The sequence below is a fragment of the Mycetomoellerius zeteki genome, unplaced genomic scaffold (assembly GCF_001594055.1).
Source record: "Mycetomoellerius zeteki isolate Tzet28-1 unplaced genomic scaffold, Tzet1.0 scaffold39, whole genome shotgun sequence".
NCBI lineage: Eukaryota > Metazoa > Arthropoda > Insecta > Hymenoptera > Formicidae > Mycetomoellerius > Mycetomoellerius zeteki.
The window spans coordinates 723,193-741,660 of NW_017257381.1; the positions used below are offsets into that span (position 1 = coordinate 723,193).

The 18,468-nt window shown below is 28.5% G+C and overlaps 1 protein-coding gene across 6 annotated transcripts in view; it reads left to right on the top strand.

The window, feature by feature from the left end:
* DAAM (disheveled-associated activator of morphogenesis-like protein) overlaps positions 1 to 18,468 on the top strand; it is a 39,923-nt gene that overhangs the window by 12,510 nt on the left and 8,945 nt on the right. The window contains exon 1 of one of the 6 annotated variants that reach the window (XM_018453611.1): positions 7,594 to 7,619. The exons of 1 other annotated variant lie outside the window; for it this stretch is intronic. Coding sequence is in view for 2 of the 5 variants with exons in the window: in XM_018453606.1 (XP_018309108.1) it covers positions 10,603 to 10,644 (42 nt within the window). In the remaining 3 variants the exon portion in view is untranslated. Of the gene's footprint in view, positions 1 to 7,593; positions 7,620 to 10,587; positions 10,645 to 11,814; positions 11,840 to 17,528; positions 17,572 to 17,832; positions 17,892 to 18,468 lie in introns of those variants that run through there. 4 more of the 6 variants (XM_018453606.1, XM_018453607.1, XM_018453608.1 and 1 more) reach the window with 4 other exon arrangements.

The window sequence follows — 18,468 nt, forward strand, 5'->3', positions numbered from 1 at the left end:
TCAAGAGTTTTCCAAAACACTATAATAAATTTATAATAATAATTTATTATATATTATATTATTTTTTATTGAGTACTTTTCGAGTTATAAGGCTCGAAGGTTATAATACTGCCGGCATTAGCATTACGCAAGATGACTGACCGACGCGATGGATGAAACCTCTTGAATGTTGTTCAGGATCATGTTCTGGATTTGTCAAGATCAAAGCCATTGGAGATTGTGCCTCTTATTGTCATTTTTAAAAATGAATTTTTTGTACAAAAATCAAAATAAGAGGAATAATCTCCTTGATGAAATAATGGCCTTGATCTTGACAAATGTTATCCAGGACATGATCCTGTACAACATTCAAAAAGTTTTAGCCGTCGCGTCGATCGGACACCTTGCGTAATGCTAATGCCAGTTGTACTGTAACTTTCAAGCCTTTATAACTCGAAATATTCTTAATAAAAAATGAATTTATTATGTGTTTTGGGAAGCTCTTGACATCGGCTATTAGATTCTGGAATCAAAAATAGGGTGTTCTATTTTAAAAAATCGATGTGACTTTGATCTAATGTTGGTGACTCCACCCAAGGTCAAACTGATATGAATAAATAAATCTTTTTGAACCCTACAACTTTTATCTGAAACATTTTTTTATAAAATTTATGTGCTTTCCGAGATATTCAGATGTCCCGTCCTTTTTGGGACATCTTGTATGTCGAAAATATATTACGTAGTATTGAGTAATTAGTTATATTATATATTATATAAATGTATTATGTAATATTAAGTAATTAGATTAATTAATAAAATGATATTATCAAATTTTTGGAAATTCAAATTTTGCTTAGAAAAAAAGATTCATTTACTAGTGGATTCCATTGCGATCCCAAAATTTCCTTTGCGGCATCATATTCTACATATACTGAAGTATTTTTGAAAATTTTTTCAGATTTTTAAAAGTAGATATAATTTTTCATTTATTTACTTAAAAGTTAAGAAATTGATTTTTTACACACTATTCATTTTTTCTCATTAAAATTACATAACTTTTTTATCTGAAAGTACCGGAAAAATCCTAAAAAATTCATATATATAAAAATTTTATGTATTTTTTTATATATTTGTAATTTTAATTACAAATAACAACAAAAGAAAAACTCCTTTAACCTTCCGCCAGCGAACGCAGGGTCTCGCGAGATCCACGAGTTAGAGTTGTTTATTGTTTTCACTGTGAAGAAAATGAATAAATGAATATTTGTTTCTATGATAAATATGTGTTTTTATTTCTCCTTTTATATATTTTATACATATTATAATAAAGAAACTGTTTTTTAAACATGTTAAAACAATTTCATTCTTGGGTCACTTTTGACCATGCGTCCACCGTGAGTGCGAGTATCATGACGTCCGCTATCCGAGGGTTAAAAGACTATCTTCAATATCTTGGGTGCTAAACGTAATACTTATTTTTTTTATCTTCAACATTATACAATATACCCACTTATGTTTTCATGATTATTTTAAAGATTCCAAACAATTTATTTTTAGGTGGACTCCTTTCACGTAAAATGCCCCATATATATATGTGTGTGTATGTATAATTGATAGTATATAACAAAGTATAAATATGGGTATAGTACTACAAAAATTAATACAAATGGACTTTTCATTCTGAACTTATTGTTAGCAAATATATAAATGTAATAATTAAAGACAGTTATATGATGATGCAAATCCCAAGGAACACACAAAAAATCGATATGATTTTATTTTGATTCTTAATGTCAATAAACAGTCAAATTTCGTAACCAAAAATCATCATTTTGACTTTCATAACGTCAAAATAAGGTCATTTTGACTTTCTCTTAACTTGATGTGTTTCTTTGGATGATTTAAACGGGTACTTGATTCAGAAAAAGAATCTCTATGAGATCTTGAGGCGTGGTACGAACGTATTCATGTTTTTCATCTGCTGAATCCATATTGGGTCAGTAGGACCAACATTTTTACAGATCGTCATGTTCAGTTCCGTTGATTCGAATAAGCAATTTTTCTGGCGCTTTTATTGCATTCCGTTTGCGATTTGACTGCGGAAACTTCACGCATGAAGGCATACTGTTGCGCCTTACAAGAACTCACAGTTTTTTACATCGCCTAATGCTTGGTGAGAAGCGATGATAGGTTGCAATGGCGAATTAGAAAGGACGTTGATAAGCGAATGGCCGCGAATTTGATGCAGTCATGCAAGTTGCGATGTTAACCTTATTGGCGACTCCATCACGATAATAAATCGCATCTTGCTTGCCGCTCTATGTCACAAATGTGGAACTCGTTCATTGCACTTAATAGAAGCGCTTTTGGCATACTTGTATGACACTAAGAAAATTGCACACATTGTATGTGTAAGTCTGAAGGAAATAAAATCTCATCGAATGAATTGCGCAACAGATCTAGGCTATGGAAAATGTGTTACGAGAGTTATTATCGCTAGTTCACTTTTACAAAAAAATTGAAAAGTGAATAGTAAAATAGATTTGCAGTTGTACCGTTTTATATCTGCAATAGTAAAAAAAGAAATTATTTAATGATTAAATAATTATATGTGTTTGTCTTTTAGAGATAGAATTCTCATCGTTTTTCAAAAGTATTTTAAAACAATATAAACTATTTAAAAAAATTATTTTTACTCGATCATGAAAGAAACAAAAGGAAGAAGAATTAAAAATACAGAAGAATGTTACGTTAGGAATAATATGAGAAAAATGTTTGTAGTAATATAACACAACTCGAAATTTCTTAAGAAAGATACAAAAGATATATACCTACATACTTATAGATATCCGCATTTAACTTATCGTGTTAATTTATGTTAGACAATACACACACACACACACATATACACATAGAGAGACAGAAATAGATAGATAGATAAAAGCGTTTATTAATATTCTAGAGCATATAGCCCTCTAAGAATACAAAACAAGAAGAAAAAATAAAATGAAAAGATAATACGAAATAAAAAGTTTATAAAATAATATAACAATAGAAAAGTAACAGAATAATACTATCAATAATAATAACAAATTGAACATTGATAGTAATAAAGATAAATAATAATTAAGAACTATAGATAAAACTAAAAGAAAAATTTGAAGAAAGAAAAGAACGTATAGAAAAAATAGGAATTTTGATCACAAAATCTGACCAATCTCCAGAGAGAGAGAGAGAGAGAGAGAGAGGGGGGGGGAGACAGAGTAATTGAAAAAGAAATTTAAGTAATTATCTATTTCCTTTTTATATAATATAATATGATTAGGTATACATATTCATATAATTATGTATGATTATAGAAACATTTCGTAAAAATTTCTATTTTAAGTAGATATATCTTGACAAATTTCAAAACAAATATTGAAAACATAAATATCTATGATAAATGTTTTACCACTTACATGCCAAAAAACTACAATTAGTATTCTTTACATTTTTTTAAATTCTTGCTTGCGCGGTCATACGTCAAGTCTTCTTCGCGACTCGTGAATTGAAATGCGTCTCCCATCGCATCGTAACACCGTTAACGTATATTGGCTCGGCCATATACTAAATTTATTCTAAAACGCACCTTGGGTCAGTGTGCCATGCTTTGTGTTGAGTAGCAGGACGTAGTAGGTGTAACAGGACGAGACGTGCTGGTTTCTGAAAATATCACTCGTATCTTCTTCGACGGATAGCTTTTTTTTTCAGAGAAAATAGTAATAAATCATTAATCTTGAAAATAATTGTAAGTGAAGGCACACACAATATTTCCAAGTCATATATTTTAAATATTAAGTATAATTTATAATTTTAAAATTTCATTGTCATTTTACAATTATATATACAGAATGTCGGGTAAGTTTGGCAAAGCGCTCATGTGTAGATAGAGTGGACTAAACTGACAAGGAAAGTTTCACAACTGTCACGAACCATTTTGATTTTCCATGAAATATGTTGTTAAACACGAAAATCTAAGAGAGACACGTATTTTTTTATACATGCCCTAACTCATGTTTAAGGGATGAAACACCCTTTTGAAAAAAACCGGTATTTTTCTTTCGAGGCGAATATCGTCGGAAGTATAAAAGATGGAGAAAAATTTTTTAAACAAAAGTTGTACGGTTTCAAGAGTACTTCAATGACGTGAAAAAAAAAATTTTTTTAATTTTTTGTTAAATAATTGTTAAATTAAAAAATTAAAAAAATTTTTTCTCTTCACAACATTTTTTTTTAAGTACTCTTGAAACAATATATATTTCTCTTATTTTTTTTCATTTTTGCATTAAATATTCATTTTTACGTAAAAATGAAAATAAGATGTACAACTTCCAATGGCACGATCCCGGCCGGATTGTGCCTTTATCTTGCTTTGACCGGCCGGATCATGTCCCGATCTTGTCTTATAACTTAACAAGTACTTAATTATAGTACTTCTTAATTATAGTGTTTTGGAAAGCTCTCGAGATGATTTACAAGAATGTGCAATAAAAAAGAGGTTCCGTTTAAGAAATTGAAGATTACCTTCTCTCTCTCTCTCTCACGTGACCTTCAAGCAACTATTCAAGGTCAAACTAATAACACCATCTTATGTCCCCCTCAAAGCCATACAACTTTTGTCTGAAACATGTTTTTCTAAGATCAAAAATAAAAAAGTTATTTGGGTTGGGACATTAAAATGGAACACCCTGTATATACATATCAAAAATTATTTTATTTTAAATTACTTAAATGTATTCTTCAAAACATAAAGCTATCATAGAATTAAATAAAATCTATTAACAAAAATTATTAAAATATAAACAATAATAAATATCTTATTTTAGACCGTACATGTGAGAACACAATCGATAAACTAGAAACCTATACCGGTTATCAAAATATGTTAAAGAAGTACTACAGTCAATTCAAGAAGTAAAAGTAATGTCGATATTTTATATATAATTTCTTTAGTAATTTAAATGACGCTTCGCTTTCCTTAGCGCCGAGACACTACCGTATCTCCAGATTATTTAAATTATTTTATTAGCTATACCATGGCTGTGAACTTGTCAAGTATTCAACGACATATATGATATTAATATTGCCAGTTATTAGATACGTATGTTACAAACTTTAACAATTATTTACATTTAATTTGTCATTAAATATGATTACAAACATAATCACATTCAAAAAGAACAAAAATACATTGCAAAGTATGTAAAATATGAAAAGACTTTGGAGGATGCGACATTTTGTTATAAAATCCAAAATTATTGCTACTGAAACGAGAACAGAATAACAAAGTAATTCTAAATAAACAGACATACATAGTTGCGAACACACCTACTGAATATGAGACGAGTCATCGTACCGGATTTTACATATCTATAGCGGAATAAAGTAGACGCAATAACGTATAACGGGACATAAAATATTAATGACAATACATTGGAAACGATATGTAAATATTTAAACGATTTTCCAAAACGAATATCTGGACGTTGGATAGGAATGAATTGAATATCCTAGAAAGTTATATAGTAAAATGTAAAGAAATATTAAAATTCACAGAACCTTTGGTAAAATATTCATAAGAACTACATAAAAAGTCTGCATTTATTTATTAATATTATTTGTTAATTTAATTATATAATCTAATTACTATAATTGCATTTTATATAATACTAATAACATGCTTAATATAATTATATGACCGAAAATGAATTAATTGAAATTGACAAATTATTACATATATCTCTCCTTCAAAATAGTCTACTTGCATTATTATTTCGCCGATGATGCCAGATCATTCAATGTGTTATAGTCGACATACCAAACATCAGAAGCGAGACAGAGAACATGAGGATACCATTACGGCGGAAGGGAAAGGAAGATATCGCATAACGGGTCTTCTCTTCAGTAGGTCGTGCAATAGTTGACGCCGATTAGAATGCACGGAAATGTACTTACTTATACATGTATGTTTGTGGTATTTTCCAATAATGTCCGCGTATTACTTTTCAGTAGATGATTCTCTATATATCATAGATAGAAAGATTATTTGGAAAGTGGAGAGAAAGAAAGGAATTTTAATACTCCTTTAGGAACGTTATTAAACCGTTCACAGATAGTTTCTTCGGCACTATACGCGACATATTCTATGCTTACTAACAGCTTACTAACAGTTTATCGTTGTAATAATAACAATATTGATGCAAAAGTTAAGCTCGCACAATTATTAGCAAAATATATGAATAGACAAACTTACAATATAGATTCCTTTCTAAAGCAAATGGAATATAAAAGGTGCGTTCGGGGAGATGCTATTAGCGGTATTTATGTCATTCTATCCTTGTTTTACGTTTAATAAACGATGAAGATAGAATCAGATAGATAAATAGCGCTAATAGCGTCTCCGAACGCACCTATAGATTTACTTCTATCCTTAAATTTTTTTGCTCAATCAATTTTAAAAACATGTGAAATATTTTTGTCATAATTGTTGTATATATGTATAATGTAAATACTTTATATGTTCAAATTTGTTTTTTGTTAACATATTTAAAATCCATTTTATCTTAAGATCGGGCTATTACGGAAACACAGATAAAAAAATGGTCACGCATATTTCTTCGGAAGCGCGGCGAAAAGATTCTCTCTTTGTCTTTATCGACGATACCAAGTATCAATGCTATTTTTAAGGGGTTACGCAACATAAGGACATTTATAAGGGATTATACAATACAAACTATATATCCTGTGATAAAAAGCAAACAAATGAACTAATTATAGCGATCGACTATATAGCTTCAATATTAGAGATGTATGAGAACATTTATTAAAATTAAAATTGTGTTTAACAGCAGGTATCCTTCATACCTCTTTACATATGTAGAGATTTTTATCATTAAGTTTGACTTACACCAGATATGTTATTCATTAGAAAGTTGTTTTGGTCCATAAAAATAAAAGTGTTGTAACATGTTTAAAATTGTTACACGCATAATATATGACAATTAAAGCTTTAAGTAATATCCTAAGGATGTTTTTATAATACAATGTCAGCTAAAAATATTATTTAAAAAACATAATTAAAAAGCCAATACCGTATGTATCCACATATAATACATATCAGAGTTAAAATATTCGTGAATGTGCCCTATAAAATCGATTTCAAAAAACAAAACAACAAATAATTTGGCTTTTATGCAGAATGATGATCATTTTTTGCAGTTTTAAATAACTTTTAAATGAGTAAGTAGACTTAAATGAACTTCTACACAAATATTTGTTAGAATTAAAGTAATTCATCTAATGGCCCTCTTAAAACCCTACAACTTTTATATTTGAAACATTTTTTCCAAAAATGTATTATTCTTGAGATATTTTGTGTCAAAGTTAAAATGACCAAATATGTTTTGTATCAAATTGAGTACAAAATCTACAGGATCTCAAGATTTGACTGTCTAGAATATTTATTTCAAACATAATCTTTCGACTGGTAGCGTTAGTTTTTTGATATCGCTTTTGCAATTTGGAACGGTCTCTTGTCAGTTATGCAAAAGGAAAGCATAAAAGTATATATACAAGAAGGGAAGAAAAATATTCAGACGGTATGCATGCGCATTTTTCCTGCTAAAAAACCAGTCGTCGCGCATCAGCGATGACGAGACAAGAGTGGATTCCGCTTGGCAAGGCTGCCACTGCAGGACGAGCAAAGATAAACGTTTTCTATCGTGTCCGATCAACGACTACACAAGATATAACAAAAGGCCCTATTATATCAGAGAGTCTGATCACGAGCGATTTTGTTAAAATCCTACGAGAGAGAAAGGTACATATAATTTCTCTCTGTATATGTATTATCTTACTCCAGTGGCGTAGTGAGAAAAATGTTTCGGGAAGAGCTATAGAAATCAGTTTTTTTTATAATGTTCTTTTTTATACTAGTGACACATTTGATAAGCATAAACAAACAAAGTTTCGTTTAAAACGTTAAATAAAAATGTAATTAATGTCGATTTATATAATATTTTGTACACAATTTGATCATATTAGTCGCCAGTAAGCTTAAGCCTCTACACCGCGTCAAAAAAGTTATGATAATTTATATACATGTCATTACAATGTTGCATCGGATGTTTCACTGACGCTGCATATAAATTGTCATAATCTTTTTACTATTACATTTAAAGATCTAAAACTTTCCAGAAAACTTCTTCAAATATTCAACTACAATGTAGCATTAATGAAAATTTTTAATTCGAAAATTTGTAATACAACTTTAACGTTTGAAAAAGAAATTCACTAAACTCGACAAAATATCATTAAAAATCCGCCATTTTGTTGTAAATTGCTTCGAAAATTTCGGAATAGCTCTACAAGTCGCAGAATATGTCAAAGATTATAGTATAAAAATTTGAATAATAAATATTAATATCCGGCTAAAATTTCGCGAGTTGAAGTGCTACCGTTTTCCCAACGCTACTTTTTGTGGTTGTACTAGCAGCAACATTTTTTTCCGTGTAATTTATCTAATTTTGGTTTACGTGTCAAATACAAAGGAAAATCAACAAATATATTTTTAATACATGATAAACGATATTTTTGCAACTAAATTAAATATGAGAACTATCCCAACAGGATTTAATTTCCTCTCTCAAAACAAATTGATATTTACGATTCAACAATTTTTTATACATTCTTATGAAATTATTGAAAATATTCAGAATTTCGAGGGGGGAGGCTGCAGCCCCCATAGGCCCCCTTTTGGTTACGCCACTGCCTTACTCTAACTTGCACTGTCCCACTCTGCAATCTTAATTAAAGTTATAGAGTGAAACAGTATAAGTTAAAGTGAGATAGTATAGATACAGTAGCGTGCAAAAGTTTCCAGCCAGTGACGTTTTGTACTCTATAATTTATGAAAAAGAAAGTCTGATAAAATTTTAACCATTATCGGGTATTAGTACAATACGTGGCTAATGAAATCTTGTATTAACATTCAAGAATGATTAAAATTTTATCAGACTTTTTTAAAATAAAAATGTCACTGGCCGGAAACTTTTGCACGCCACTGTATATACAGGAAGAAATTATATATCCTTCTGTCTCGTAGGATTGTGGCAAAACCGCTGGTGTCCAGACTAGCTGATATAGAGTCTCTAGATACAATAAATCATAACAGACAAAAAAACAAAGAATACGATTTGGGATTTAACGATCTAAGAGATTCACTCGAGTTCACTCACACAGCGTGTACAATATATATATATATGGTGAACCAACTGATTACGAAACTTTTCTTTATCTTTTTATTTGCTTTTACACCTATGTTTAAGTACGTTAATCAATGATCGATTCTTCTGAGATGTTTTGATAATTATTTATCATCAAACTCACGTGCGAATCTAATAGATTTTCTAATTGTATATTTAAATGCTATTATTTTATCTGAAATTTTATATAATACAAATTCTTTTATAAACATTAAGACCCGTATTCAGAACGAGCTTATTACGATGTTAGTATCATATTTTTAACATATAGTTTTATACGTTACATATACTATAAAATTTCAAAAGTGGAAATGAGTATTTATCGATAAAAGCGCAATCTAAACATGTGGGGGTCTAAGGTTTTATTTAATAATCCTGTTTCAAATCGAAAGCAAATCGATATCGGTTGATTTTCCGTTTGATTTGATATCGACTACATTTTCTATTGATTTTCGAAGATCGACATTTTATCAACGCTGTATCGAAATGTCGATCTTCTTTCGAAGATCAATTGAAAATTTAATATAGGTATCAAATCAAACAATCCTAAAAATCAATCGACTCCAAATCAACTTGTGAACCCGTGAATTATTTTATTTTTTAATGAAATTTTTTTATTAAAGTAATATTTCCAACGAAAACATATCTATGAATATGATCAATGTAAGAAGTACAGAAGATGTATAGAAAGCAAGCATTAAAGAAAGAATAGACTTTTTTAGAATAAAAATATATACTTCCTGTTAAAATATTAAAAATTTTATAAAAATGTTAAAACAAGATGGTTCTTTGATCAAATTTGTGTGATTTTTAATTCGACTTTCTCTTTCGTACTCGTTCATCAGCTATCATATTTATTCTGAACGCAAATTTGATTTCTATGCGATGTGAATTACAAGTAATATTCCGGGTTTTATATCAGGCCCGCGCCGATTGGCATAAGTATTCGTGGCAAAGAAATCCTAACGCGCAAGTAGGCCCCCCTTCTTTCCAGGGCCCGATTGGGAGACCCCTATGTGCACCTGTGCAGGTTGAGAGGTGTTGTGTTTTCACTTGGCAGTTCAACCTACAATCGCGAGCAAGAACGTTTCGCGGAGAAGGTCGTCCGCTGTCTTGATTGAAACGAGCAGAAAAGTCAGTTTACGATATTCATGACAGAATTTTCGATCACCATTGTTCTTTTAAAAAAATTATTGGATTTTTTAATAATTATATAAATATACAAAATACTTTGACAAGTGAAGTTTACGTTGGTAACGTTGTGCTGTTAAACATTTCATTCTCCTCAACGAGAATTAAATTGAATTGTTAGAGATAAATGAAGAAAATCAACGAAAGACTCCTCATGAAACTTCAAAAGGTACTTCTTTCTGAAGATCATAAAACATAATGAATTGAACGAAAAGAAAACAAGTGATAAAAGCTAAAATTTTATTAATATTAATTATCTTTTGCAATAAAAGCTAAAATTTTAATAATAAATTACAAAAATAATTTCATTACAACTTAAAGGTAGATCTCAGAAGTTATATCTCAAACATTAAAAGAATAATTAAAGATAAGAAATATGAAAGACAGATTTTACAAATTGATTAACGTTTGTTAGAATCTTTCTCTGTAGTGAAACAAAACCTTGAAATATGTTTTATAAAATAATCTAGTAACACACACACACAACAAAAACTAAACAATACATATAAACCAATATAGGTATACTTAATATGTAAAATGACTTTGTAGTAATAATTAAATCTAATAATAATCGAAATAGAAATTAATAGTAATAAATAATATAATTTCTTTTCAACTAATTTAACTTTATTGTTATGAAACTTAATCTTAATTAAAAACTAAATTTTTATATAAACTGTCATTATGAAGATGTATTTTTAAGTGTTATAACGCGATGTTTTAAATATGACTGAAAGTAATAAAAAAATCTTTAATATAAAATTCAGTAAAAATTTGAATAATTATGAAAATTGTACAACTAATAAATGATTAATTAAATATTTTAGATATATCCAATTTTTATAATTATATATATAAACATGAAATTGCGGTCAAAATTGCAGTTTAAAGATTCACTTAATATCTTTAATTTAGTACTAGCTATTTTTTAAAACAAGAATTTAACTTAAAAAACACTTTGATCGCGAGTATTAAAGAAGAATCATAAATATCTCCGATCATAAGGACAAAAGAAAAGGACTAAAAAGAAGAAAACTTCAATGCCGCGTATAACCTCGATCCGCAAGCAAAGATAGCAAAGCAATAAAATTCTATCGATCTTTACTATTTCAGCAAGATGAAATCTTAATAATTAGAGCAAAATTAATTTTAATTGTTGAGGTTAAACTCTATAGACATAATGTAATTCAATAATATAACCGCAAATATTGGTAATTTTCACGTGGGAAGCAAGCAACTTTCGAATGTATATCCAAAGCAAGATGTCTTGATTCTCAATCCAGAAGAAAACATTTATTTTGAAGAAGAAATTGACAAAATTGAAAATGGACATCATGTTGGAGAAAATAGGAAAACTAAATTTGGTAATGTGTATAGTTTAATTTAGTATCTATGTATAATTTAAATAACACACTATTCTCATATATAGCACAGAATTTGCAGCAATATCGCTGCAAAATTTTTGCAATATTGCTGCAACTTTGTGCTAATAAGGATTATAAACTATATAAATATATAAATTAAGTATAACACGCTGTTATATTAGCAACATAAATAGTAAATATATATGCTCTAAGTTGCGGTTGCTATCGCCCAATTGTATTTGGGCCAAAAATGACAATTGTGTAATTATACAGTTGGAAAAATAGGTATCGAACCGTCTCTCTCAATATAATCAATTTATAAAAATTATTTGATATAACATAAGTATGTAAATAGAAGTAGAAGAGTTCAATAATAATAATCCATTTAGATTTATAAATAAATCAATTTTTATCCAATTAAAAAACCATGACTCTTAAATTTTTAAATTAATTAATTAATGTGTTCTATAACGCGTAAATGATGTATGATTGAAAACATATTATACATAATTCGATTAATTGTCACATTAAAATCTTATTGACTTTCTAATATATAAGTGATTCTTTATATATAATGAGCATGTGACGAAACATCCGTAACACTTTTTGTTGCAATTTCGAAGAAAATACTTGTATCATCATCAAAGATATGTAAGTGAAAATCTCTATTAATGTACGCGTGCGCCGATTTTAAATTAAGAAGTACTTTATCATTATTCTTTTTCTTTTTAACTTTTTTGTTTTCTCAAATATTCAAATCATTAATGTTTATTAATTGATTATTATTTTTATTATCATTTAAACTTGATAACATAAACGTTAATTATCAGGTTTAAATAATAAATACAAAATGCAGTCGAACATAATGAATAACATACAAAATAACATACAAAATAAAATACATTATATTAGTAGGTATCTGTAATTATAAATCAGTAAATACATAGAAGTAATATTACATAAATATTAATAAGCTATTAATGAATTATTTAATTATGAATCATTCAAAGTTAATCACCGTTTTTACATTGATATTGAATAAGATTTTTATAAGTCGCATTAATAACTTAAGCAAATATACATATACATGAGTTGAAATTCCAACAAATCCATCGAGCCTTTTTGCTTTCTACCACTCTTGCTTAAATGCAATGTGGTGAGCATGGCGCTGTCTCTCATGAATTGATTTACCTAATTTATTTGCTTTTTATGTATATCCCATCATGTCCATCGCTGAAGAGTTTCAGAGAAAGAGAGATTCAGCGAAAAAAGGATTGAAGTTCAAGGAATGAATGAGAATCTTCCTATTTTACAGCATTCTAGTTCCATGCCGTGGCTATCTGTACCAGTGATTTGTCAGACACCTGTTCACGTAGCTAAATTAGCGTGAACACTATTATCACGAATATTGCACATCAATATTGATCATACTACGTCCCTATGAATTCAGCAGCAACATCAATGTCATTAATGTCATTATTACGATCGAAAAATCTGCACGCTTTCTGAGTCTGTTACTTATTTCACGGATAGTACATCGAATAATTCATGCTATTTTAGATATTTTCGAAAGTACAATAGCACACGAAGAGAACATTAATTCCTAATGATTATCCAATTCCTTTTTTCCATTAAATGACACAATTCTAAAATGAGTATTTAATAGTTTATTTTGTTTATTTTTAAACATACTAAAGGTACAGTATAATATAGAATAGAATAAATTAATTAAAAGACATTGTTTGTGAAATATGTATTTAAATTTTGTTATTATAATCATTAAAGTTGAAAGTATGAAATAATGAAATGGACACCATAGATGTTTTTTGTATTGTATTTTATATTTTTTACCTCTAATAAGTATAACAGCGTGTATATCAATTAATAATATATCATATTTATTCCTGATATTTCTTTTTTATTAACAAATTTTTCATTATATTTAAAAATCTAAATTATTGTTTAATATGTAAATATTATTCTAACTTACAATTATTTTTGCGCATACATATACAACACAGTTACATTACTTTTACATTTCTATAGTCTGGAATTTTTATTTTAATATGTATAAATTTTAATGTAATTTGCGATCATATTAACAGTGCAATTATAAAAATGCTTAATAGAATGATAAAATAGAGCGATTAATAAGAGAGCTATTACACAGAACGATTACATAGAGCGATTAATAAGAGAAAATTATTCTTATTGGAAATAGAAAGTTTAATTCCAAAAGGCAGCCGCGCGATATATTGACAGATACTTACACTTAGTCTAGCTGATGTCGATAAGAAAAGGGCACACCAAAGTTTCACTTGAATATCTCTGATGAGATTTGAAAAAGAAGGAAAAGGAAAGTGTAAAATATCAGAGCTAATAAGAAGAAAACAAAGAAACGATACGAAAGAATGAGAAAAGATATGTAGTAATTCAGCTATTCTTTATTGTCCATTGTTACAAGCATTTCATGCATGAATTTATTGACATGCGTATCGATGAATACAATCGCATGTGTTAATACATACGATTTTTTACACACAATATGTAGGGGAGAGTGGTCTAAATCGGACCGTGTTCCAAATAAGACCTTTTTAATTTAAATGAATACGGTTAAGCAGATTTTCGTACTATTTATAATGTAAAGTCCTTGTAAGACACCGAACATGTGATAGCAGTTTGACAGTTCTCTGTCATAACATTCATAAAATAGAGGCGAATATGTATTTTCAGCCATCGTGCGAAAATTTTTTTAAAAAAGAAAATCCTTGTAAATCATTTAAAAGATGTTAAAAATTTGAAAAGTAATTGATTTGAGATAATTAAAGAGTGTAGAATTCAAAAATATCAAGCATTTCGTGATCACTTTTGCGATTTATTGTAAAATTTGTTCCAAAGTTCGAAAGGACCCGTGTCCAAATCGGACAGTACAGTGAATAACTTATAGGCCTGGTTGTAGTACTGGTGATCGGCTGACCAGATTTGGTCCAAGGAATTAAATCAGTAAAATATCATGAGTCATCAGACTCAGATTAGTTGAGTTTTATTGATTTTAATTCTAAAATTGCTCGTTTTTACTCAATACTAAGAAAAATATATTAAAATATTTTAAAATTCTATCTAAAAATCCATAAAAATAGGAGTTTTCGATTTGAATCAGAGGATAGTCCGATGGTTCCAAATCGGACCGGAAAAAGCGTTTTTACATTTTCCATTATAGTTTAACACAGGTGAAAGATACGTCAAAATAATTTAAAGCAAAAATGAAGAGAATTAAATGATCTTTCCAACGGCACCTTCGATTTTACGATACTTTATTTACGCCTTATAGAGAGCAAAAATTGCAAATAGATCTGATTTAGACCATTCTCCCCTACAGTATGTATTTTTCATACGTTTTCAGTTGCACATAAAAGCGCTTTTTTTTAATTGATATAATTTTCTTACATTATATTATTTTAATATGTAAAATTATGTGAATAATATAAACAAATAATTCTTATATGCATACACTTTTAGCAATTTTCTAAAATTTATTTTTATATTCTATGCAATTTATGGTATACACATATTCTACAGTAACAAGTTTTATTTAACTTTTTGTAGAATTAATAATTGTTTGAATTTATAAAAGAATTGAAAATAATTGTTTTTCAGACATTACTCATACCATCCCGATAAAAAAATTTTCCATATAAAAACACATATTAATATAAATATATATCCGCACAATATTTTAGATTTCAAATACATAGCAGATACATGAAATTTGAAATGTTGCTATATGGCAGATACATAATAATATGTATGAATCATATACTAGATACATGTTTAATACCGATAAATGTCCGCCTATAGATACGTAATTTACTTATGTATCAGATACACGAAATTTGCAATGTTATAGTTATATAGCAGATCCGTAGCAATACGTGTAAATCATGTATCAGATATGTATTTAATACCGATGAATTTCCGTGTTGTAGATACATAATTTACATTACATATCAAATACATATGACAATATATATTCTTTTCATATTAAATACATAAATTATGTATTTAATACATATTCCTAATATTGCAAATACACGTTCAAAATGTATTATATGTACATGTATTATATAAACCATTTACAGGCCAAAGTGGGTAATTCTTTTTTTGAATTTAAAAAAATTTTAATGCCAACTTGATTGATATTTTGGCTCTAAAATTTGAAGATTCAAAAAATGAAATTAATCACGACAATGTCCCACTACGAATATCTACGAAAAACTACGAATTTCTAAGACAAACAAACCTCACTCTACATCCTACTACAAATATCTAGGAAAAATTAAGAATTTCTAAAATCTTGTCTCAATCTATATAGTTAATTTCTGTACTTTTTTGTTAACATTTTTCTTCAGCCAGGGAATTTACTATTTTTAATTTAAATTATTTTTTACTATTTAACCTAAATTTGTTTTCATATAAATTATTTCGATCAGCACTAAAAATTCAAGCTTGACTGTGAAATAAGCCTCTGTTTCTTGATTGTTGTGTGTTCACATCGCGATCTAATATGATACTTTAATATTGTTAAATTTGTTATTCTTAGATACAGTCGATTATAATAACCATGCACAGACACTTGCTCAAAACTATCCGTTTATGATTTTTTTAATGTTATGTGGTGCTATTACGGTACGCCATCTTATGACATATTATTACATTCTGCATTCTGTTATATATTATATGTACGTGTTTGATATTCATACATTTAAATATGCACAATATATCTGCTACGTATTATATACGTATTATATCCTACTCCATTTTCTGACTTATTTATTTGATAATAATATTGTGAAAACGTTACAACCACAATTCATTAATGATTGCATATTAAAGTTCATTATTATTACGGTAATATATTATATATGACCAACGAACAATAGGCTACTTATTAATCGCTAATATTTATGTAAGGCATCATGATCAAGTTGATAAGGAATCTGTTTTAATGCCTTTCTTATCTTTCTGATTTAATATTACATAATGAGTGTTTAAATAATTGATAATAAGACTGCTATATCTTTTAAAGTGCTATTTATTTCTTTATATGTTTATATACAATTGCCATGCTACTATTACGAGTAAATTGTATATATATATTCTTTTTTATGGGAAAAAATTTTTAAGACGGATTATAAACCGTAAAGTATTCGAAAGTGTGTTTACAAATCCGTGAATCATCATGGTGTAATCGCTTCCGCAATGCCATGTATTATAGAACTTGCATTGAAAATAATAACTTTTGAGAATGCATATCTCAAGATTAAAATATGAATACTTATTTTAAATAAAATGTATCGTATTTAAAAAAATTATTTTAGATTCTGATATTTTCTTGTTATAAATACAGAGATAAAAAATTAATAAATTAATAAATTAATGACAGTATATCAAGTATTACATTTTTTTTTAAAAACTTTTTTCTTATAAAAAAAAACTGCAGATCGACTGGTTCCACCGAGGACATCACAATGATATGCATAATCGCGCGATAACTGGCGCACGATAATTGACGTTGTTCTGTTTTTCCGGCGCGATAAGAATTTCAAAGTGCGAGATAAGAGAATTTCTTGCCTATGAAACTGGTTGCAGGTGACTCAAATTCTCGAGTATTTACGTGCTAACGAAACGGTTTTCATTTGCAAAGTATGCAAAAATACAAATCGCGATTAATTGTAAGGAGGATTACGATTATATCAATGTGAAGAAAAATCTCCGTTGGAGGACATGTCAATTATAGTTGAATCATTTTTCTGTGTGCTATAATCGATTATAGCACACAGAAAAATAATTTAAAACTCATATGTCCTCCAACGATGAAGACCAAGATATAAGGTCTGTTTTCTGTGACTGAACTACAGTGTACATAAAATGAAATAGTTATATGTTCGTCATTTGTTGGAAGCGAGAAAGAGTGTTTTAATAGTGCAGGAATGGAAAACAGACCAATAGCGTCTTGCTCGGAGCTGTAGTTGAAAGGTGGCGCTTTTTTCACGTGGGTGATCAAATTACGAAGAAATTTTGATTGTTGACACATGAAACGCTTTTGCTACATTAATTTGCTGCGTATTTTAACTTAACGCATCATTTCTGATTTACTCATTGTATCATGTTTGAGAAAAGAAACAGAAAATAGAGTTTAATTCTAAATTATGCAAAATTTTTTTTGTTAAGATGTAGCATATCTTATTTATGTTTACACACATATTTCCAATTTATGTGGTAAAATTCCTGTTTAGGAGAGGCATCTCCGATGATCTTGACCTTGACATACGTTATTAAGGTCATGATCCTGAGTGAAACCTTTTTTTGTTCATAACTTTTTAACGAAGGACGAGCGACGGCTAACACCTGTTGGAGATCACTCAGGGTCATGACCTTGATACATGTGTCAAGGTCAAGATCATCGGAGATGCCTCCTCTAAAACAGAAGTTTTACCATCTTTTTATATATTTGATTAATTTACGTGTAGATACTTCTCTTTTTTTCTTTATATAAAGTTTTATCACTAAAATTCAAAATTATAACATTTTATTATATAATATTTTTTTAATTACTTTAGAAGTAATAA